This window comes from Mastigoproctus giganteus, chromosome 9, assembly GCF_048544385.1.
Source record: "Mastigoproctus giganteus isolate SK-2022 chromosome 9, ASM4854438v1, whole genome shotgun sequence".
Taxonomy (NCBI): domain Eukaryota; kingdom Metazoa; phylum Arthropoda; class Arachnida; order Uropygi; family Thelyphonidae; genus Mastigoproctus; species Mastigoproctus giganteus.
The window spans coordinates 70488100-70511390 of NC_143583.1; the positions used below are offsets into that span (position 1 = coordinate 70488100).

At 35.8% G+C, this 23291-nt stretch overlaps 1 protein-coding gene across 2 annotated transcripts in view; it reads left to right on the forward strand.

Annotated features, from left to right (window-relative positions):
- The window catches only part of betaCOP (coatomer subunit beta), a 234667-nt gene that overhangs the window by 130977 nt on the left and 80399 nt on the right, over nucleotides 1-23291 (forward strand). For both annotated transcript variants that reach the window (XM_090381759.1, XM_090381760.1), the window contains exons 15-16: nucleotides 11031-11186; nucleotides 21111-21200. In XM_090381759.1, the coding sequence (XP_090237885.1) occupies nucleotides 11031-11186; nucleotides 21111-21200 (246 nt within the window). The remainder of the gene's footprint in view (nucleotides 1-11030; nucleotides 11187-21110; nucleotides 21201-23291) is intronic.

The window sequence follows — 23291 nt, forward strand, 5'->3', positions numbered from 1 at the left end:
CCATCTGCTCGTTCCAAATGTTTGTCTAGTTCTTCTTGAATCTTTTTAAGCTATCAACTTCTGTAACGACAGATGGAAGTGTGTTCCAGCAATCAACCACTCGCTGGCTAAAGGAAACTTCCACACATCCAATCCTACAACTGTCTTTCCTCAATTTGAATTTATACCATCTCAGGCAAATATTCTGAGCAAGAGAAAGAATCCCATCAGCATTGAGCATGCTCAAACCATTCAAGGCTTATACACCTCAATCCGATCACCTCGCAGGTGCCTAGTCCTCCAGACACTGTAATTTGCAAAACTTAAGCTCTTTCTTCGTAAGAGCAACCCATTGTTCCATTCACTAATCTTGTTGCTTGTCTGTACTCATTCCAACAGCCTTCTTAAAATGAGGCCTCCAGACCTGTATATAGTACTCAAGGTGTGGCCTGACCATTGCTTATACAAGGGATAATCACCTCCTTATCCCTGCTAGAAAAATTCCTGTATATCATTGTCAAGACACCATGAGCTACTCTTGCAGACCGTCTGCACTGCTCAGAAAACTTCATATCTGTCTGCACAATTACCCCCCCCCCAGGTCCTTTTCACTCTCTACCACTGTCAGTGTAGTACCACACAGTTGATATGTTACTCTGGGGTTACTGCTTCCCATATGCAGTACTTTATATTTGTCAATTAAACTTCAGTTGGCACCTCTCAGCCCATCTGCTCAACTTTTCTAGATCCTGTTGCAGCAGCATATTGTCATTAGTGTCATTAACAACCCTTGCCGACCTTCGTATGGTCTGCAGCCTTTTACATTAAGCAATGGTCAGACCACACCTTGAGTACTGTATACAAGTCTGGAGGCCTCATTTTAAGAAGATTAGGGTTGTTGACTTAATACCATCATCAATATCATTGATGAATACAGAAAACAGCAATGGACCCAACACTGAACCCTGGGGGGCTTCACGAAGAGCAGTGTCCATTGATTACCACTCTGTCTTCTCCACTCAACCATTGCCTCCAATGCCACTCTGCTCAATTTGTTCAGCAGTCTTCCATGTGCAACAGTATCAAAAGCCTTTCTAAGATCCAAATATATGATATCAAAATTATTCTTTGTATCCAGTTTCCTTTGTGACTACATCATAGTATCCAATCAAATTGGTCAGACAAGACTTCCCCTTAACAAACTCATGTTGTGTCTGAGCTATAACTGAAGTCTTGTCTAGATGATCCTGCAATGCTTCTTTAACCAGTGCCTCCATTAATTTTCCTGGAACAAAGTTAAACTAACAGGTCTATAATTACTTGTGTCAGCCTTTGATCCTTCTTTGTGAATTCGGGTCACATTTGCACATCTCCAGTCTAGGGGTACCTCCCCTGAGTCCAAAGAAGCTTTCATAATTACGGCTAAGGGTTTGCTTACTTCCTTTGCTGCCTCCTTTATATAACTGGATAGATCCCATACAACCCCCGATGCCTTTTTTTATGTTTATCCTCAATTTCTCCTCCACTTTCCTATCAATTGTTACAAAAATCATCTCGCTCACTGCCAGAGTTTACTTCACCTCTGGCATTCCCCTTTATGAATAAACTCCTCATGTGTGAATGTAGATGCAGAATACTCATTTAGTTTGTTAGCCACCTGAACAGGATCATCAACAGTTGAACCTTCAATATCCAGTGGATCAATTGATTCATCCCTTCCATCTAGAGTTTGCATAGGTAAAGAACTGTTTTCTGTTTTTCTTTGCATCCTTTGCCAAGAGTTCTCACTAGTCTGCCTAATTTCCTTTGTGACTTGGTTACAGACCAGCTTATTATCTATCATAGGCTTCCATGTCACCCATTAATTTATATGTATCCCATGCATTTTTTTCTCTGCCATATGTCTCATTAGTTCATCTGACATCCATTTAGGCCTGAACCTTGAACAATATTTTTAGTTGGTATGTAAAGCCTAGTAGCTTCCAAGATAAATTCTTTGAATGCTTTCCATTTTGAATTTGCTGTTGGTAACATCATCAGTTGTCCCACTGTATAGAATTTAAATACTGCCTCAGACCATCGTAGTCGCCTTTACGAAAGCAAAAACCCTTCCCTTTACCACTGATGATAGTTTAGCTCTTTGAGTAAATCCCACTTCAGCACACTGTAATCACTGCCACCTAGTGGTTTCTTTATCTGCAGATTCTTAATGCATGAAGAATCACTACTGATAATCAGATCAAGAGTATTATTCCCTCTAGTTGCCTCCTGAACATGCTGATGTAGAAAACAATCATCCAATAAATCCACAAAAGCCTTTAAATACAGATTTGCTCTGTAAATACCAGATTGAGGTATTTACAGAGATTATTGTTCTTTGTCCTATTAAAATGAGAGATAAGCTTTAATTATTTTGAGATCCACAAGAATGAGTCTCTCGATGAATGAAACTTGCGGTTTTCTTTTCCTAAAGTATTGTCTGTTCTTAAAGATGAAATATACTAGACTTCATCAATATCTGGGAAATTAAAATCCCCCTTATAAGACTCTCTGATTTACTGGGCCACTCTTATTTCCCTGTACAGTTTCTTATTATACGCAAATTAGTTTGAAGTAAGAGATTTGTTAGCTCGCAGCAGACAAGCATTAAGTCACAGCTATTATTCAGATTAAGGTATTTACAGAGATTATTGTTCTTTGTCCTATTAAAATCAGAGATAAGCTTTAATTATTTTGAGATCCACAAGAATGAGTCTCTTGATGAATGAAACTTGCGGTTTTCTTTTCTAAAGTATTGTCTGTTCTTAAAGATGATATACTAGACTTCATCTTTATCTGGGAAATTAAAATCCCCCATTATGAGACTCTGATTTACTGGCCCACCCTATTTCCCTGTACAGTTTCTTATTATACTCATCAGATTAGGCCTATAGCACAATCCTACTCTCAATTTTGATCTACCAATGCTTATGTCACACCAAACTGACTCAACACTGCACTGTACATCTCCAGTCCATGGGTACCTCCCCTGAGTCCAAGGAAGCTCTCATAATTATGGTTAAGGGTTTGCTTATTTCCTTGCTGCCTCCTTTAATATAACTGGATCGATTCCATCCACCCCAGGTGCCCTTTCTTATGTTTATCTTCAAAAAATTTCTCCTCCACTTTACTCTCAGTTATTACTAGATTATCTAGCTTACTGCTAGAGTTTAATATACCTCTGCATTCCCCTCCCTGAATAATTCCTCATGTGTGAATGTAGATGCTAAATAGTCATTTAGTTTGTGTACTGAGCCGATCGTCAACAGTTTAACCATCGATATCAAGTGGACCAATCTGATTCATCCCCTTCCTTCTAGAGTTTACATAAGTAAAGAACTCTTGCTGTTTTTCTTTGCATCCTTTGCCAAAGATTTCTCATATCTGCCTTTGCCTGCCTAACCTCCTTTGTGACTTGGTTACAGACCAGCTTATATTTAATCATAGGCTTCTGTGTCACCTATTAATTTATATGTATCCCATGCATTTTTCTTCTCTGCCACATGTCTAATTAGTTCATCTGACATCCATTTAGGCCTAAATCTTGAACAATATTTTTTAGTTGATATGAAAAGCCAACTTTTTATATTAGTTTCCAAGATTAATTCTTTGAATGCTTCCCATTTTGAATTTGCTGTTATTAACATCATCAGTTAGGTCCTACCATATAGAATTTAAATATTGTCTCAGGACCACCATAGTCACCTTTATGAAAGCAAAAACCCTTCCCTTTACCCCTGATGGTAGTTACTTCTTTGAGTAAATCCCCACTTCAGCACACTGATCACTGCCACCTAGTGGTTCCTTTATCTGCAGATTCTTAATGCATGAATAATCACTACCAATAATCAGATCAAGAGTACTCCCTCTGGTTGCCTCTCGAAACAGTCATCCAATAAATCCAAAAAAGTCTTGCTAGTGTGCAAGTGACCAACCCACAAGTTCTAGTCGATATCTGGAAAGTTAAAATCTCCCATTATAAGACATTTTGGTTTACTGGCTGCAGAATTGCTCATAATACTCATCAGATTCATTAGGCCTATAACACACACCTACTGTCATTTTTCCTTTCCCAGTGCTTATGTTACACCAAACAGACTCAACACTGCATTGTCCACCACACCAACATCAACTGGATGAACTTCCTTAGATTTGTGTTTCTTAACTAAGAGCATAACCCTTCCTCCCTTTCTGTCCTATCCATCCTTTCTGTAGACATTGTACTCCCCAAATTTCAGTTCTGCACTGCGTATATCTGTGTGACACCACGCTCTGATATCCCAAAAATATCTGCCTTTGATGTCTTGACCAACACCTCAATTCATCAAATTTATTAATTATACTCCTAGCATTGCTGTATGTGCAAGTATAAATGCACCTGTTTCTACATGAGCACCTAACACAGCCTATTTACTTGTTCCACCATGGACTGCCAGCAGTCCTGGAAATCTATATTGCCTTGCTTTCCATACTACTGCTGCTTATTCTAATAGAAGCAGTGCTAGAATCACGCCTCTGCATGTAGCCACTGTTAACCTTTTAGTCTGTGTTTTCCCCAAGCTAGCAGTTTTCCAACCCACCTAACACTGCCTCAATGGTATCAGCAAATATTCTTGCTCCTTTCTTTTTAAGCATACCCCATCCCTCTAGAAACAGTCTCTCCTGTCAACAAGCTAAAACCAGGCTGATAAAAATTCTACCCCTTGAGCCTTGCACAATCTCTCTAGGGCTGATTGATCGACAAGGCTCTCATCATATACTCCCTCCTATCGTGTCTGGAGACACCTATTGCAGACACTTTCAAATTCAACCCTAACTCATGGCTTTTTTTCAACATAGACCTGTACTTTTTAAGTAATTCCACCAGTCTCCTACTCTTAATATCATTGGTGCCAAAGTGTACAACAATATCACCCTTTGTGCCTTAAAAGATGATATCTGCTCTACAAATAGTCATCAACCTTTGCCCCTGGCAGACATACCCTGGTCCTGTTCCACCTATCCTTTTTGCACAATATGTTTCCCGTTTTCCTGACAATAGAGTCACTGACAATAACTAGTTCCTTTGGGACCCAGCATATTCTGCCTTGGTGTTGCTGCTGCTTGTTGCGTGAAGTTCAGGTGCAAGCACTGGCAGCTGAGAGCTTAATGGGCCCCTCAACCTTAAATCCTTCAAGGGGCATCCACCCTGTCCTTCAAGCTCTCATATAGGGAACGGATAAAGGCGTAGTTAAATAAAGACGAAAATAGTGATAAAATGAGGATAGTTGAACGTTCGTATCACCCTCATATTGCACTAATAGTTCTATGAATGGGAAGAAAGGTAGAATTAGAAAGGTGAAAGTATTGAAAAAAGTTATTAAAACTTACTCATCTAGCTGGGGTTGTAAGCCCAACTTTATAGTAATGGCTCTGGCTTTGTTAGAGTTAGTATAAAAAAGGAGATGAATACCAAATGCTTGTACTGCATGGAAAAAGCAGGCAAAAAATATGCAAGGCAAAACAGGCCATAGAAACGAACCAAAAGTATAATAAGAAAGGGGACAATACCTGGTGTTTTCAAGGTATATGTAGCAGAAGGAAGACAGTGGGAAAATAAAGTGCACATATATGGTAGTGCAGATGAATGCAGATGAATGCATATAAGCAAAATTATATAAGTGACTTAGCTATAGGGTAAAGCAATTTATAGCAGCATAACGGACTTGATAGAGAGCTGGAAGAAGTGGAAATAGTTATGGAAAAAGTGACCTCTATTGTTGAATATATATTTATATAAAAACTGTAAAAGTAATGTGTTTAATAGTAAAAATAAAGATTTATTATTTATTGGCCTGTAACTTGTGCTGTATTTGCCCCAAACAAATATTAAATATTTTTGGAAAATATTTAATATTTTCCAAAATTTCGAGATAAATATTCCTTCCACTCTTCTTCCATTTCTACTTTTGTTTTCATTATTTGTTTCTTTGCTTATTTTATGCTTTTTTTCCCTTTCTTCATATTGCTTCTATCTACACACACACACACACACACACACACACACAGAAAAGAGACTTGAAAATAAGAGTATATGGGTTAGAAAGTAATAAATATTATACAGTTGTAATTAAACTGAATGACGCTAAAATTAGAGAATGCAAAACTAGTTTTAAGTGTTCTGTAAAGTTATAGTCTTAGTAATTACTTGATAAGGAAATAACTATATTAACTTTTCACTTCTGTTAAACACAGAAAATGAAATAAAAAATCATTTAACTTAAAAAAGGAATCAAACATGCCTAAAATGTAATGCACAGCATTCATTAACTAACTTGTCTTATTTTAAAATTTCTGAAATTCTTAAAATGCCATCTTTTTTGGTATAAAATCTTCATTTTATGTCAAGAACTTTGAAAATAATTTGCTGCACTGAATTTTCATTTAGAACTAAATTTTCGCTCAAACTTTGTGAAGCATTAATAAGTCATCTAGGACCTGGAAATGTTTTTGTTCCAATAAAATTTTCATTAGAGCAGTACTCATATTTATTGTAATGGGATTTACCTTATATATAAGCCTGGTAATTACAGATGTATAAAGTGAAAAACAGACAAAGCAATGAATGCCTGTCATTCATTCATTGCTTACGAATGCATATTATTGATTTCAAAAACTAATGGTCTAAACCCTGGTGGTCACTGTTTCTTATCCATGCTATTTAAAGAAAAACAGATTTATTTTAAACTATTACTGTAAGTGTCATACCTCCCATTTAATAGTAATACAGTACCTTTAATATGACTAAGTCAAAGGCTGTTAATGACTGCCCAGCTAAGGATTCTGGCTGGGAAGCAAGGTTTTTTCCAGCTCTCCTGTTTCTTAGGTGAATAATTTATACATCGGTAAATGATTCAAAGGTGAATAATTTATACATTGGTAAATCAACACATTTAAGATTCAAGCCGGTGTGTAATGTTGGAATTTCCCATGGGTTTAGATCCTCCTCTCTCAAAAATGCAAATTGCATTATGTAAGTTGAAATCTATTATTAAAAGATTCCCTGATAATAAATGTGCATTTTGGTAGTTAATGATGATCTGCTTGCTCAGATTACGAACCTGAGGGGGCATAAATTTAAATTGAGGAAAGACAGTTGTAGAATAGATGCGCGGAAATTTGTCTTTAACCAGTGGGTTGTTAATTGTTGGAACAAACTTCTGTCTGTTGTTGTGGAAGTTGATAGCGTAAGTAAATTCAAGGAGGAACTGGACAAACTTTGAGGGAATGGTTGTGTGAAATTTTTTTTTTTTTTGCTGATGTTACATAAGCTCACTACACTTGCTTTCTTGCATCACATGCCTCTTACTATACTACTACTACTACATGCTTATATCAACTAGTTTCAGTAGTTTATCAAGCTTGGAACAAAAATGAAGTAGGTCATTCCATTTTTTTAAATGTAGCTTTGGCATTTAGTGCCATTCAAACAATTCCCCCTTTTTTATGCGAGAGAGAGAGAGAGAGAGAGAGATATATAAATGGGTCTGTGTTATCTTTGATCAAAACAGTTTTCTTAAATTAAACCTTAGTATTCTCCATTGAACTACATCTGTTTACAGTAGGAATTCCACAAGGTGGATCACTCTGTACAGACTTAATTTTTGTAATTTTGACTCCATTCCTTTTTTCTAATAAATTATAATAATATAATAATAGATTATATTAACTATCTGTTGACAGTTCATTTGAAGCTGAACTTTGAAGTGAAAAAAATAAACTAAATATAAGTTCTTAATTTCAGTAAATAGTCTATTTTCAGATCAGAGATGCCAAGATTTTTGGGGTCACTCTTGATAATAAATTGAAATGCGAGAATACTGCTTTTTGTTCATATATTCATTAATAAAAGTATTTTGGAATCTGAAGGTTAGGTTTGTGCAAAGTTGATCGACTTTCAATTTTTAGGAGATAATTTTTATCCTTTATTAGACCAATTTGGATGTACTCTGCTCAAATTGGGGCATTCTCTATAGTTATTATGTTGTTATATTACAGGAATGGAGTATTGCATCATGGAATGGACAAACTTTAAAATGCATCATTTCTATGCATACTTCATTTTAATTAACTGCAGGCCTACAGATTGCAGACTTTCCTTGAGCCTTGAATCGTGGTGCTGTTAAGTATTCCTCGAATCAGATCTCCAGGGCTGTTGAAATTGTAGCAGTCTAGAACTTTGTTTGATGGAGAATTCCCAACAGAAGCTTACATTCCCATCACCTTAAGTCAAATCAAGTATTTGTATATGTTTTATTGTAATGCTGCATTGACAATCAGTGGTGACCTGAATTCAGATCTCTGGTGCCATAACCAACTGTATCATAGAGAAGGCATTAAATCAATTACTGGACTGTTTAGGTGGTGATTCCTCCCACTTCTTTTCTGTTTGTAAATCTCAATATGCAGCGTGAAAGGGATGACCTTGCGATGCTACTATGTGCTTGTATTTGTATTTTAATTTTTTGGTTAATAAATGAAGTTAATAATAATAAACATAATGCCTGTGGTAATAACTGTGAATATCTTAGAAAAATAAATGTCACTTAATTTAATTATTAACGTTTTTTCACAGTAAAAATCATACACCTTTATATATACAGTCATACCTCGGTTTAAAAAAAAAAAAAGTTACCTCTGATAACGAAGTCCACAATTTCAAGCCCCATTTAACATAAAAAATATTCCAATTTAAGGCCAACGCCCGACAATCATCTGATTGGTGATGGCAGCGACTCGTTACGTACTCCTGAGTGCTCCCGAGCTGTGGGTGTGTCTAACAGTTTTGCACATCATTTGCTTAATTTAGTCATTGTTTACACTTCATAGGGTGTGTTTCGGTGTGGCGCATTGCAATAATTGGCGTAGGTTCTTTGATAGCATTACATAATGTAGATTTTGTAAATTTTAATAGAAATATTTTTTTTTTTTAGTTAAAATGTCAGAATCAAAGAAAAGCAATTTCTTTGGAAACTAAACTAAATATCGTACGACGTGTTGAAAGCAGTGAAAGAAAATCCGTTGTGGCACATTCTTTAGGATTAGCGCAATCGACTTTAACAACCATACTAAGTCAGTCAGAAAAAATAAGTTTGCTCAGAATTGTATACAGATGTTACAGCGGCAAAATTAACTCGCTTAAAGAGTCCAATTTTAGAAAAAAATGAAGAAAATGTTAAGTTTGTGGATAGATGATTTGTCACAATGTCATATGTCTATAAGTCAAATGATGATTCAAGAAAAAGCATTATTTTTGTTTAATCACCTGAAATCTAAACAAACTGAAGAAATTACGGAAACTTTTGGGGCTTCTTGTGGTTGGTTCAAGAAATTTAAAAAACGGGCCAGCATTCATAGTGTAAAATTAACAGGAGAAGCTGCAGGTGCAGATGTTTAAGCTGCAAATAAGTTTCCAGGAAAACTAAAGGAAATAATTGAACGTGAAAATTTTCCACCAAATTTGGTGTTCAATGTTGACGAAAGCGGTTTGTTCTGGAAACGGCTACCATCAAAAAGCTTCATTTTTATTGAAGAAAAATCAGCTGCTGGGTTCAAAGCAGCCAAAGACCGTTTAACGTTACTCTTTGGATCAAATGCCTCTGGTGATTATAAATTAAAATTGTTATTAGTTTACCCTTCAGAAAATCCGAGGACGTTAAAGGGTAACATAAAAACGAATTTACCTGTAAGATGGAAAGCAAATAGAAAAGCGTTGGTTACCAAGGAGTTATTTACTGATTGGTTTGTTAACCACTTTTGTCCTGAAGTAAAACGGTATTGTCAAAAAAACAACTTTGAAGAAAAAGCTATTTTGTTGTTAGACAATGCTCCGGGACATCCTACTGATCTTAACATGTTGGACACGTGCATTCCTCTCAAAGTTGTGTTTCTTCCAGCAAACACAACTTCCCTGATTCAACCATTGGATCAGGGAGTAATAGCATCATTTAAAGCTTATTATCTGCGTTGAACATTAAGCAATTCAATTGAACTAGAGGATAAAGAGGAAATGACAATTAAAACTTTTTGGAAAAACTACACCATTAAAAACGCAATTGAAAACATTGATAGTTCTTGGAAAGAAGTCACTAAGAAATGCTTAAATGGAGTTGGCACAAAATATGGCCAGAAGTTGTACTAGAAGAAGAAAATAACATCCAAGAAAAAGTTATCCAGATGGCTCAATCAATAGGTTTCGAAAAGGTCGATGAAGAGGATGTTAGAAATTTATTGAATGCAGAAGATGGTGGTTTTTCAGTGAAGATTTAGAAAACCTTGTTAGCAACGAAGACAAAGAAAATGAAGACGAAGTTAAAGAAGTTCCTGCCGAAAAAGTTAACCAAAGATTTAAAAAGGTGCTTAAATGACATTGAAAACATTTAAAAATATTTTTAGTGAAAATGATCTTGATTTAGGAAGAAGTGTTATTGTTAAGCGATCAGTGTTAAATGCAATAACTCTGTATAGGCAATTGTTAAATGAAAGAGAAAAAAAGCATAAACAATCAACTTTAGACTCATATTTTAAAATGTGGTTTCACTTTGTATGTAAGTTGACTGTTTATTTAATAAAACTTTTCTTTGTTCGAAAAAAAGCTTTTCATTTTCTTTACGTAGGAATGTATCCCTATTCTGGCCATAGTATTTTTACCTCTGAAAACGAAATTACTTCGCTTAACGAAGTAATTTCGTGGAACACGTCCTATTCGTTAATCGAGGTATGACTGTATTCAGTGCTAGCTATTCCACTTTGAGACTCGCAGTAACATGCTGAAATGAGTTATTCCATTCTAGACACATTTGATGCCTTGCAGTGTGTGCTGTTATGCTTACTCCATTTAATTTATGAGTATATATTGTGTAACTTTATTGATAGATTCCTATGTTTTTCTATTTATGATAGGTATTGATAAAAATTTAATGAATAAATAATGGGCATCTATGGCTTAGAATATTTATCTTATATTTTTACAGAAAATCAGTGATGATGACATAGATAGATTCTCAATGTGTGTGAAAGCTTTAATAGAACGTACTCCACTTGTAATCGATATTTATATTAGGGAATGCCGTAATTCTTTGGCCACAATGCTGATAGCCCAACAAGAAGAGGAGCAAGAAAATCAGAAAGTGAGTGCATGAATTAGCTGCTATCCTATATAGAATCATAAGTGAGAAAAAATTTATTAAAAATAATAAATAAACAAATAAAACATCAAAAATACAAACTTTTTTTTTTTGCTATTCTTCATCAACACAATACTCTCCCCTCCTTGATATGTGTGCATACACACCCCTCTCAGTGTATATTTATATTAGTACCATACAGGGTTAAAATAAAGTTTGAAAAACATTCTTTGAACTAAGAGAAATTTGTAATCTGAATTTAAATAACTTCTGACTAATAAATTTGAAAATGATCAATCTTCTTCCCCCTTTGTAAACATAGTTTTATATTTAAAAAAATAATAAATTAATTAAATAGCCAAAACTTATACTTTAATAATTCTGCAAACAAATATACTATTAAACATTCATATGAAGTATTCATCAATAAAAAACATTAAAACACAAAAGTTCTCCAAGATCTGGAAAGTCATTTTTAGGTATTGGTCTTTGTTGATCACAGAAGCAAATGCATGTGAAGTAGGAGGATTAAAATAAGAAAGAGCACATATTGATAGAAAGTCCTCATGGCAGATATAAATAGGAAATAAGTATTAGGTTGCATATTCATAAAACTTCAACAAGGTGTCCAACATTTGATATCTCTGTTAGTTGGCATCATTTAACGACTAGTAATTCCACTCTAATTTTGGACTAGCTTTTGACATAGTCTCCCATTTGGGAAAATATTCTGTGGCACACGAATTAGTTTGAAGTAAGAGATTTATTAGCTCGCAAGCAGACAAGCATTAAGTCACAGCTATTAATTCAGATTGAGGTATTTACAGAGATTATTGTTCTTTGTCCTATTAAAATCAGAGATAAGCTTTAATTATTTTGAGATCCACAAGAATGAGTCTCTCGATGAATGAAACTTGCGGTTTTCTTTTCTAAAGTATTGTCTGTTCTTAAAGATGAATATACTAGACTTCATCTTTATGTTGCGCAGCACCATTTTCAGTTACACAACATCTTATTGAGTGGTTTAATTTTCAGAGTTACTAATTGCAGAAATGACTGGTTCCATATGCTTGCATTAATTAGAGAGAGAGAATAACTTTGTATTCTTTTACTGAGGATAGTCTTTCACAAACGGCAACATTTTAACAAAAAAAAATTCACATTTCATTCCACATTTACTTCTGGGTCATCTTCATGCACCTTTAGAACATGAAGATGACCCAGAAGTAAATATGATTATGTAACATCATGCAAAACAGTTTACAGACTGTTCTCCTTTGTGAACATACTGTGTTTTGGTCTGTACTGGTCCCGCTGATGTCATTATCTCAGAAAGAGATTGATATCATATTATTTTTTAACAGTGTAGTGCTAGACCCCACTGGGGAAGTAAAGAGTGCAATTTATTGAATATTAAATTATCATACGCAGCGCGGCAATTGGAAAATTAGACTAAAGTTATAGGACGAGTGCTGGTGCTGCCATCTATTAGAAGTAAACATGAAATGAAAGAGTGATTGTTCCTCAAGCACTGCAGTCAAGGTCAGCAGAAATTGCTGCTATTTCAGAACATAGTGCAAGCTGAACTGCAAGTCTCTCCTATGTCTGTTACAGAGAGAGCGGAACAAAGGGCAACCATCAGTTTGCGTTCAGCTGAACAAAAGTGCCACGGAAATGTTTCAAACAATTAATCAAGTATATAGATAAAATTGTCTGTCTCGTGCACATGTAGTAGTAGTAGTAGTAGCAGTAGAGGCATGGTGCAGGAAAGCAACTTATGTAGCATCAGCCAAAAAAAAAAAAAAAAAAAAAAAAACATTTCACACAACCATTCCCTCTAAACATTTGTCCAGTTCTTCCCTGAATTTAATTAAGCTATCAACTTCAACAACAGATGGAAGTTTGTTCCAGCAATCAACCACCTGCTGGCTAAAGGCAAATTTCCGCCCATCTGTTCTACAACTGTCTTTCCTCAATTTGAATTTATGCCCCCTCAGGTTCATAATCTGAGCAAGAGGAAGAATCAAATCAGAACTGAGCCTACTCAACTCATTCAAGGCCTTATACACCTCAGTCAGATCACCTTGCAGGTGCCTAGTCTCCAGACACTGCAGTTTGCAGAACTTAAGCCTTTTTTGGTAAGAGAACCCCTTTGTTCGCCTCACCCACCTTGTTGCCCATCTCTGTACTTGCTCAAGCAAATCGACGTCCTTCCTAAAATGAGGCCTCCACACCCATACGTAGTATTCATGGCTTGACCTAACCATTGCCTTATACAAATCGATAATAACCTCCTTTTGCCTACTAGCAAAATTCCTGTATATTATTAACGAAACCCCATGACCTGCTCTGGCAGCCTGTCTGCACTGCTCAGAAAACTTCATATCTGATTCCACAATTATTCCCAGGTCTTTTTCATTCTCTACCACCCTAAGTGTAGTACTACACAGTTGGTATGTTTCTCTAGGGTTACGTATAACCATATGCAGTACTTTGCATAATGCGATGTTAAATTTCAGTTGCCACTTCTCTGCCCATCTGCCAACTTTTCTAGATCCTGTTGTAGTAGCACACTGTCATTAACAACCCCTGCCAACCTTTGTATCATCTGCCAACTTGGATATTAAGTCTGATATACCTTCATCAATATCACTGATAAATATACAAAACAACAGTGGGCCCAACACCGAACCCTGGGGGACTCCACTAATAACATTAATCCATGAAGAGCGGCGTCCATTGATTACCACTCTATCTTCTTCCAATCAATCACCCTTTTATCCATTGTAGCAATTTGCCCTTAATGCCATACTGCACCAATTTGTACTGTAGTCTTCCATTTGCAACATTGTCAAAAGCTTTCCTGAAATCCAAGTATATGATATCAAAATTATTTTTTGCATCCAGTTCCTTTGTGACCACATCATAGTATCCAATCAAAATTGTCAGACAAGACTTTTCCTTAGCAAACCCATGCTATGTCTGAATTATTACTGCAGTCTTGTCTAGATGATCCCCAAATGCTGCTTTAACCAGTGACTCCATTATTTTCCTCAGAACAGAAGTTAAACTGACAGGTCTCTGATTACTCATGTCACCCTTTGATCCCCCCCCTTTGTGAATTGGGGATTCATTTCCACATCACTAGTCCATGGGGACTTCTCCTGAGCCCAAGGATGATCTCATAATTATGGTTAAATGTTTGCTTACTTCCTTTGCCTCCTCCTTTCATATAACTAGGTAGATCCCATCCACCCCAGGTGCCTTTCTTGTGTTTAACTTCAACAATATTTCTTCCACTTTGCTCTCAGTTATTACAAAATCATTTAGCTCCCTGCTAGAGTTTGATAAGCTTCTGTCCTCCACTTCCCTACAGAATTCCTCATGTGTGAATGTAGATGCAAAATACTCATTCAGTTTGTCAGCTATCTGAGCAGGATCACCAACAGTCTACCATCAATATCAAGGGTACCAAACTGATTCATCCCCTTCCTTCTAGAGTTTATATAAGTAAAGAAGTCCTTGCTGTTTTTCTTAGAATCCTTTGCCAAGGATTTCTCATTATCTGCCTTTGCTTGCCTAACCTCCTTTGTGACTTGATTACAGACTAGCTTATATCTACCATAAGCTTCTGTGTCACCTGATAATTTTTATGCATCCCATACATTTTTCTTCTCTGCCACGAGTCTCATTAGTTCATCTGATATCCATTTAAGCCAAAACCTTGAAAAGTATTTCTTAATTGGAAAAAAAAGCTTAGTAGCTTCCAAGATTAACAATTTACTGTTGGTGATGTCATCAGTTGGCCTCACTGTATAGAATTTAAAAACTCTCTTTTGTATCCCTGATGGTAGTTACATTAAGTAAATCCCACATCAGTACACCATTTTCACTGCCATCTAGTGATTTCTTTATCTTCAAATTCTTAATGTATGAATAATCACTGCTGATATCCAGATCAAAAGTATTACTCTCTCTGGTTGCCTCTTGAACAAGCTGCTGTAGAAAACAATCATCATCCAGTAAATCCACAAAAGTCTTGCTAGTGTGCATGTGACCAAACCACAAGATCCAGTCAATATTTGGAAAGTTAAAATCCCCCATTATAAGACATTTTGATTTACTGGCCCACTTTATTTCTCTGCACAGTTGTTCGTTGTACTCATTAGAATCATTAGGCCTATGTGATTTCTCAGTGCTTATGTCACACCAAACTGATTAAACATTGCACTATCCATCAACTGGATACACTTCCTTAGATTTTGTGTTTCTTAACTAACAGCATAACCCCTCCTCCATTCCTATCCTGTGTATCCTTTCTGTACACATTGTACTTCCCAAATTCCAATTGTGCATTGCTTATGTCTGTGCGACACCACGTCTCTAATATCCCAACAAATCTGTCTTTGATGTCTTGAACAGCACTTCAAATTTTCATCAAATTTATTTACTATACTCCTAGCATTGGTGTACATGCAGATATACATACACCTATTCTTACTCTTAGTTACCCTAACACAGCCCATGTATTTATTTGTTCCACGATGACCCCTAGCAGTCCCTGAAACCCCCAGCACCTCACCCTCCAGGCCACTGGTCATTCTTATAGAGGCAGTGCAAGAGTCACTTTCACCTCTGCCTGCAGCTACTGTTAATCTTTTAGTCTGTGAATCCCCCCCAAGCTAGCAGTTTTCTGACCCACCTAACACTGCCTCGATAACATCAGCAAACACTCTTGTACCCTTTCTATTCAAACGTATCCCATCCATGAAAAGCAGTCTCTCCTGTTAACAAGCACAGACCACACTGAGAAAAATTCTACCACATGAGTGTTTGAGTGGTATAAATGTTTCACCCATGGAAGAGAATCATTGGAAGATGACAAACATCTGAGCCCAGCAAAAATGGTTTGAATGTCAAGAGTTGATTGAAAAGGTGCGGGAAATCATTACAAATGACTGATGTGCAACACCGAATAATTTCAGAAGATGTGTGCATTAATAAGGAAACCATTCAACAAATAATAACCCAGGATTTGAAGAAAACAAAGGTTTGTGCAGTTTGTTCCACATCATTAACAGATGGCCAATGACAGGTGAGTTGAACACTGCAGAGAACTCATTGAGACCACTGAAAGCAAACCAAACTTTCTGAATTTGATCATTACAGGTGATGAGTTATGCTGTTTTCAGTACAACCCTGCAACAAAGTGCAGAGTGGAAGCTACAAACTTTCCCAAAGCCAAAAATCTCATCAAAAAAGTTCAAATATCAAAATTGTACTCATCACTTTCTACAATAGCAAGGGAATTGTGCACAGAAATCGTGCCCAATGGCCAAAGTTTTACTGCTGCCTACTATCAAGACAGTTTTAAACATTTGTTGCAGAGAATCCATCAAGTGCAGCCTCAGTATGGAGAAGACAGCAGTTGATTATTTTTGCACGACAACATACCAAGCCACAAGGCTCTTATTGTTCATAATTTTTAGCTAGCAAAAAAGTCCACGTACTGTGCACCCACTGTATTCATCAGACTTAACTCCCTGAGACTTCTTTTTGTTCCCAAAACTCAAGGCACCACCTGAAGGCTTATTTTCGTAAAGTTGATACCATTCAAAGCGCTGTAATGAGAATATTAAGAGTATACAAGTCACGGCCTTCCACCAGTCGTTCCATTCACTTCGCAATCATTATATGCAGTGTGTGAATGCTGAAAGAAGTTACTTTGAAAAAACCAAGGTTAGTTTACTCATACGTGGGATCATTATTTTTTTTCTAGCATCAGTGTCATTTTCCAATTGCCACACTGTGTACAAACAATTTACTAACAAATGTGAAAAAAAAATTCTCTGCTCCCCATTTGTAAAGGCCGTGAATATTTTTGTTATGTAAAATAACTCAACTTCAGCAAAAACTTTGAATCAACCTTACTTCTTTGGGTCTAATCAGAAATTCATCATGAAATTGTTTAATGTAATACGGTGGTCCCTTCTCGATTAATGATCTTAATTGTTCCACAAAAGAACTGGAAAGCATGAAATTAGTTATATTGAAATTTCTGATTGTTTATTAGAAAAACCTTTGAACCTAAAGACAAATAAGGCTTCTGGAGTTGATAGCATATACCCAGTGATTTTGAGGTAAGGAGCAAGAGAAATGCATTGAACCATTAAGGTTAATTATGAGGGCATCACTGGACTTCCTTGGATTGGCAGAGTGCCAATGTATAGCCAAAAAGCAGTTCTAAGAGCGAAGTGGGTAACTACCAAACAGTCAGTCTGTTTGAAAAAGGAAAATCATGTTTAATTAACCTGGTTAGCTATTTTGACATCACTGATGAGTTGGATGCAGCAAATAATTTCAGCATTGTTTACTTGAATTTCAGCAAAGCTTTTGACTCAGTCCTGCTTGACAGGTTATTGTACAAGTTAGAATCAGAGGGAAAATCCTTAGATTGATTGCAAGATGGCTGCAGGTAGCAGGCAGAGAGTTTCGATTAATGGTTATTCGAATTTGGTTAATGCAAGAATTGGGGTTCCCCAAGAATCGGCACCGGAACCACTGGTGTTTTTTATTTTCCTAAATGACATTAACAAAGGGATGCAAGGCATGATGTCAAAATTTATAGGTGATAGCAAAAACCCTAAAGTAGTTAATGATGAGTGCCAAACTGAGCTTCTTTGGGATGACTTAGACTTCAAGGATGGACAGAAAAGTCACAACTATCTTTTAATGCAGCAAAATGCAAGGTCTAACATTTGCTTGTAGAGATAGGGAGATCATAAATCCCACTGTATAAGGTAATTGTAAGATCACATGGAATACTTTGTTCAAGTATGGAGATCTTAACAAAAAACAACATCAAACTTCTCGAAAGGGTCCAAAGACGGGCAATGCATCTGCTGAGATCGGCAAAAGGGAGACCATATGAAGAAACTCTTTGATTATGTGGACTATAGAACTTGGAAATTAGGTACCTTAGAGGTAAAAGTAAAATGAATGAGGATGGAATTTGCACTGTTATAAATGATTCCAGAACTAGAGGCCATAAATTCAAATTACATGGGAAGAGGTTTGGATTGTATTTTAGGAAATTTTCTTTAGCTAGCATGTTATTACTGGAATATATTACCTCTATCTATGTGCAGTTGAGGCTGACATCTGGGGGAAATTCAGCATTAACTGGGTAGAAACCTAAATGAGGAGGGAGTCAGATGTGCAGTTTATTTTATTATTTATTTTTTTATTTATTTTTTTTTTTTTTTGCCAATACAGCAAGCCTAGGGCTTCCTTGCACTGTATGCCTAATACCGAAATGCTAAAACCAAATTATCAATGTCATAAACCAAATTATCGTTAATTGAGTATGAAATATGTTAAAGGCATAAAAACTTTTTCACAAAAAAAAAAGGAAAAAAAAAGCATACTTTATAATACAGTACCATATAGCATTTGAGCATTTCATATTAGTAACTGAATGGAAAAATTATTGTAAGTAGTAGAAATAGAAAAACTGTTAATAGTTTTTCATTAACAGTTTCCTTCACATTCTTTATTTTAATTGCATCCTTTTGTTTAACGATTATCAAAATCATAGGTTGTGTGAAACTTTATTTTCAAGTACACTTAATTTAATGCTGTTCTGTGTTTTGAAATAATTTCTTACTTTGTGCACAGAAATTGATTTCCTGCTTTTTTGTTCTTTCACACTCACTTTTGGGGCCATTACTATTGATTTAATATAGTGAAATTATGATGAGTAGAGAAATATTGGCATTGCAGAGAGAGAGAGATGGACTCCAAGTGCTGATAAATGCAACTGTGTGACTTTGATTGCCCAAATATGCAAGCCGCATGGCTTGAGTGCTTTCCTTGTTTGAAAACAGCTCCAATTGTTATTGTACATCATCAATTGAGACTTCATCATTAATCAAATAACTGTTTTCCTATGACAGGTGCATCGTAGACCTAAATATCTTTAATCAAAGACATCATTAATTGATGAACCATTGAACTTAATTACAATTCAGGATATGGGGGGAATAAACATTAAAATTACAGTATTAACAAATATGGAAATAACATTAAAAATATATCAGAATGAAACATAGAAACAAAAAGAAAGATGTAAAATAACAGTAATAAATTATAAAATATTAATGTGTGACTTCTACCTGTTTTGAGGAACACAAACTTTAATGTTTGAATCTGCATCAGAAAGGACTACATGGAATTCCTAATCTACTCAGTACACATGGTCTTTCATTAAAGCTAAATAAGTTGAGTAGGTATTTTGGTATTTTGCATATCCATTTTGATAATTGAAAGATCATTTCCGTGAGGGGGAAACAGAAAAAGAAAAGGGAATCAGATTGCAGTAAAATTAATGGTATAATGATCTCTATAAAGCAGCTGTCAGCAAAAACCTATTGAGGCTTAAAGGCAGTAAAGCTCCTGCGGTGTTAGAAACATCTTAAGAATGAATTCATTAAGGGGAGCTTGTCTTTGTGAAGAGATTCTTGCTTGACAAACTTGGTTAATTACTGTGATGATGTCATAAATTGTTTAGATGCTAGTAACGATTTTGATATAGTATATCTAGATTTTAGTAAAGCCTTTGATTAGGTTTCCTTGAAAGAAGCTACTATGAAAACTAGAGTATCCCGGAATTACTGGGAAGATTCTGAAGTGGATCAGGGGTTGGCTAAGCAAAAGGAGACATGCAGCAATTAATTTTTCAGAGTGGATTAATATAGCAAGTGGGATTCCTCAGGTTTCAGTGTTTGAGTTCCCCCCTCTTATTTATGATATTCCTCAAGTTATATTGATGAGAGTATACAGTGAAAGTATGTTGGTTAATAATTAAGACCAGACTATGCTTCTTCAGAATGACATCATTTATGCATGTTGTCTGCTAGATGGCAACCGGTGTTTAATTCTGCCGAATGTAATATTTTAATTTGAGGTAAAGAAAGTCATTGGGTGACATACAGGCTGGAGTACATGGAATTAAAGATGGCTCAAGATGAGAAAGATATAGGGATTACAATAGAAGAAAGTATGAGGTTTTCCTTGCAGTGTAAGCAAGGAGATGGGATGGCTCGTTTAATTTTTGGCGAAGGATGCTATTATTCTTCTTTATAAAATGATGGTGAGACCACATTTGGAATATTGTATTCTAGAGGCTTCACCTATAAAAGGACAGTTTCTAGACAAGGTCCGAAGATGGACAACTATATTGTTCGAGATAGCTAAGGATTGTCCCTATGAGGAATGTCTTAGATGTATACTGCAGGACCTGGAGACCAGACTCCACAGGGATGTCCTGAAGAAGATGTTTGAGGCCCTTAAAGGAATAAGCAGAATGAATACTTTCATGTTCGAAACTGAAACAAGAATAACTGGATATAAATGTAAAATTTTGGGAAGCACTAAAAGATTGTCTCATGAAGTGTGCTCATTGGAATAAGTTTCGACCCAGGGTAGTTGAAGCAGAGAGATAAGGTTGAAAGTAGAATTGAATTATTACATTTTTAAAAATGTACAAATTGCGATTGACTCAGACTAAGGTTTTTTTTTTTTTTTTCTCTCTTGCTGATTCAGAATAAGCTACAGGTATTACTATTGCATCATTTGGCCTTACTAATATGAAATATCTTATTAGTTCACGTAATAACCCATGGATAAAGCTTTGCTACACTGTCAACTTCACTTCACTCCATTAATTAATAAGTAATTATTTTTAATTAATTAAAATATTAATTTCATATTGTGACATTTCCCCCTGCATTATTTAATAATATTATTATGTATATAATCTGTATATAATCTTGCTATATATAAATGCTTTAAATTTTGTTTGTAAATTTTCATAGTGCGCATTGTTGTATTATTGTATTATGTAATTTATTTGTTATATTTTTCAAGGCTAAAGAAAAGAAAAGCATTGTTATTCAAGCTGATGACCCAATTTCATTTGGACAACTTGCTGCCAAAGGAGAACTGGGAGGCACTGAAGTAATATGCATAATCAGTATTCTATATTATTGGTACTGTGTTGACAATATTTCAGTAATGTGCTACTTAATACAGCTCTCTTACAGTAAGACATAACAAACAGATAATGAAACATGGTCTTGAGTGAAAGTCGTCTTGTATGTAGTCTTGATGTTAAAAATAGCATAAAGCTACTTCAACTTCAATGCCATAATCTCCTGTAGTTTAGCTAATGTAAACTTCCAGGCCATAAATACACAAGACTGCAGCATTAACCCAAAACAGTGAAGTTAAGGTCTGAAATGTACCTATGTTTATCCTACACAGCCCAATAGTAAAGGTTTTAGGGTTTCATTTCAGTGCAGGTATTTTTATTATTATAAATTCTATAGGTATTACTTTTTTTTTTTTTGTAGTTGTTGGCGCTTAGGCTTCTTTGGCCATAATGCACCTCCCAAGGTTTTTGCAGTACTTTGATCCAAGCCCGAGGCAGGAATCGAACCCGCGACCTTTGGGTTGCCAGGCAGGCACTTTACCCACCCGGCTAGCCAAGTCGGCAGGTATTATATTATGTCGTGTAGTGTAGGGCCAACAGTGCCAGTATTACAGGTTAAAACTAACACAGACTTTGTTATATTTTTAAAATAATAAGAGAAGTTTACCTCAATATAGTATGTAGAACACTTCCATATGATACTCTCCAGAAATTAAAACGAAAAAATCGAAAAAAATTAGAGTAAAAAATAATTAAAAACCAATTAAACACAATTAAAAATCAATTTAACACTATTAAAAATATTAAAAAGAATCTAACGAAAATATTCAAAACGATTTTCCTTCCTGAAGCTGACGCTTTTCGACCGTATGTCGTGATCACAGGAATGAAAATTACTGAATATGGCCAACGAACATTAACAGAATTCTTGTGTAATTTAATTTCTACGGTTTCTGCAATTAATAGTCGTGTATAATTACGTTGGACATTAAGTTTAAGTATTTTGGCCTCGTTAAATAAAAAAGGGTTTTTCTTAATGGCATGAAAGGCTAATTCTGACGCTGCTGAATGAGAAGCACGAACTGAGGCTTCATGTTGATTTACATGAATATTCAGAGAAAAACGTGTTGAACCTTGGTAAAACGAGTCGCAATCACCGCAAGAAATGTTGTATGCCAAGTCATTAATTTGTGTTGCAAACGCACAAAGACCCGAGCGATTGTTCAGTATAGTGTGTAATTTCCGTATTGGCCTGGCCACAATTTTAAATTCGGTATCTTTAAAGAATCTATTTAGCTGTTTGTGCCACTGTTCAAGATGAGAAAGATATAGGGATTACAATAGAAGAAAGTATGAAGTTTTCCTTGCAGTGTAAGCAAGGAGATGGGATCTATTGAAGACCTCCATAGATTTGCGACGGGAAGCACAGGCCTCAGAAATAAAAAAAAAAACAGACATGTTAATAAATTGCAGACATTATCGGAAAGGTCAAGACACGTTCATGCGAATTTTAACACATTGTCGCGGGCTTGCGACAAAGTACATACGAGTTGGGTGACAATCCCCCCCCACACACACACACAACGTACTACCACAGAATACGTCAGCTAGTTCACGTAATATCAACGTAGAACATATTGAGCATTACAGCTCTGATTCATACTATCTAAGACTTTTTTTTTTTTTTTTTTTTTTTTATGAGAACCCCAAACACGAGAGGTATTATAACCTATAGTACTTAGTACCGTGCTTGGGTTGGAGGTTGAGAAGACGAAAGAAGATATTTGTTGATATTGGACTTGAACTTCTGTAGATTGTAATTTTCAGGAAATACGTATGAAGGAAGGTTGTTCCAGAAAACGGCAGTTGAATGAATAAATGAGGAAGATGAAAAGTTGGTTCTGTGGGTTTGAAGTTGGACAGTAAATGGATGTTGGCTGGTGGCGGCACGTGTTCGGACTGTTTTGAAAGAGAGAGCGGGAATTATAGAAGCCAATTCAGAAGAACAGTGCCCATGGAAGTATCTGTAGAAGAGGCATGCAGCAGAAACAGTGCGTCTATGAGAAAGCGAATGGAGAGACTCTGTTAGAGATGAATCATTAATTAACCTAACTGCC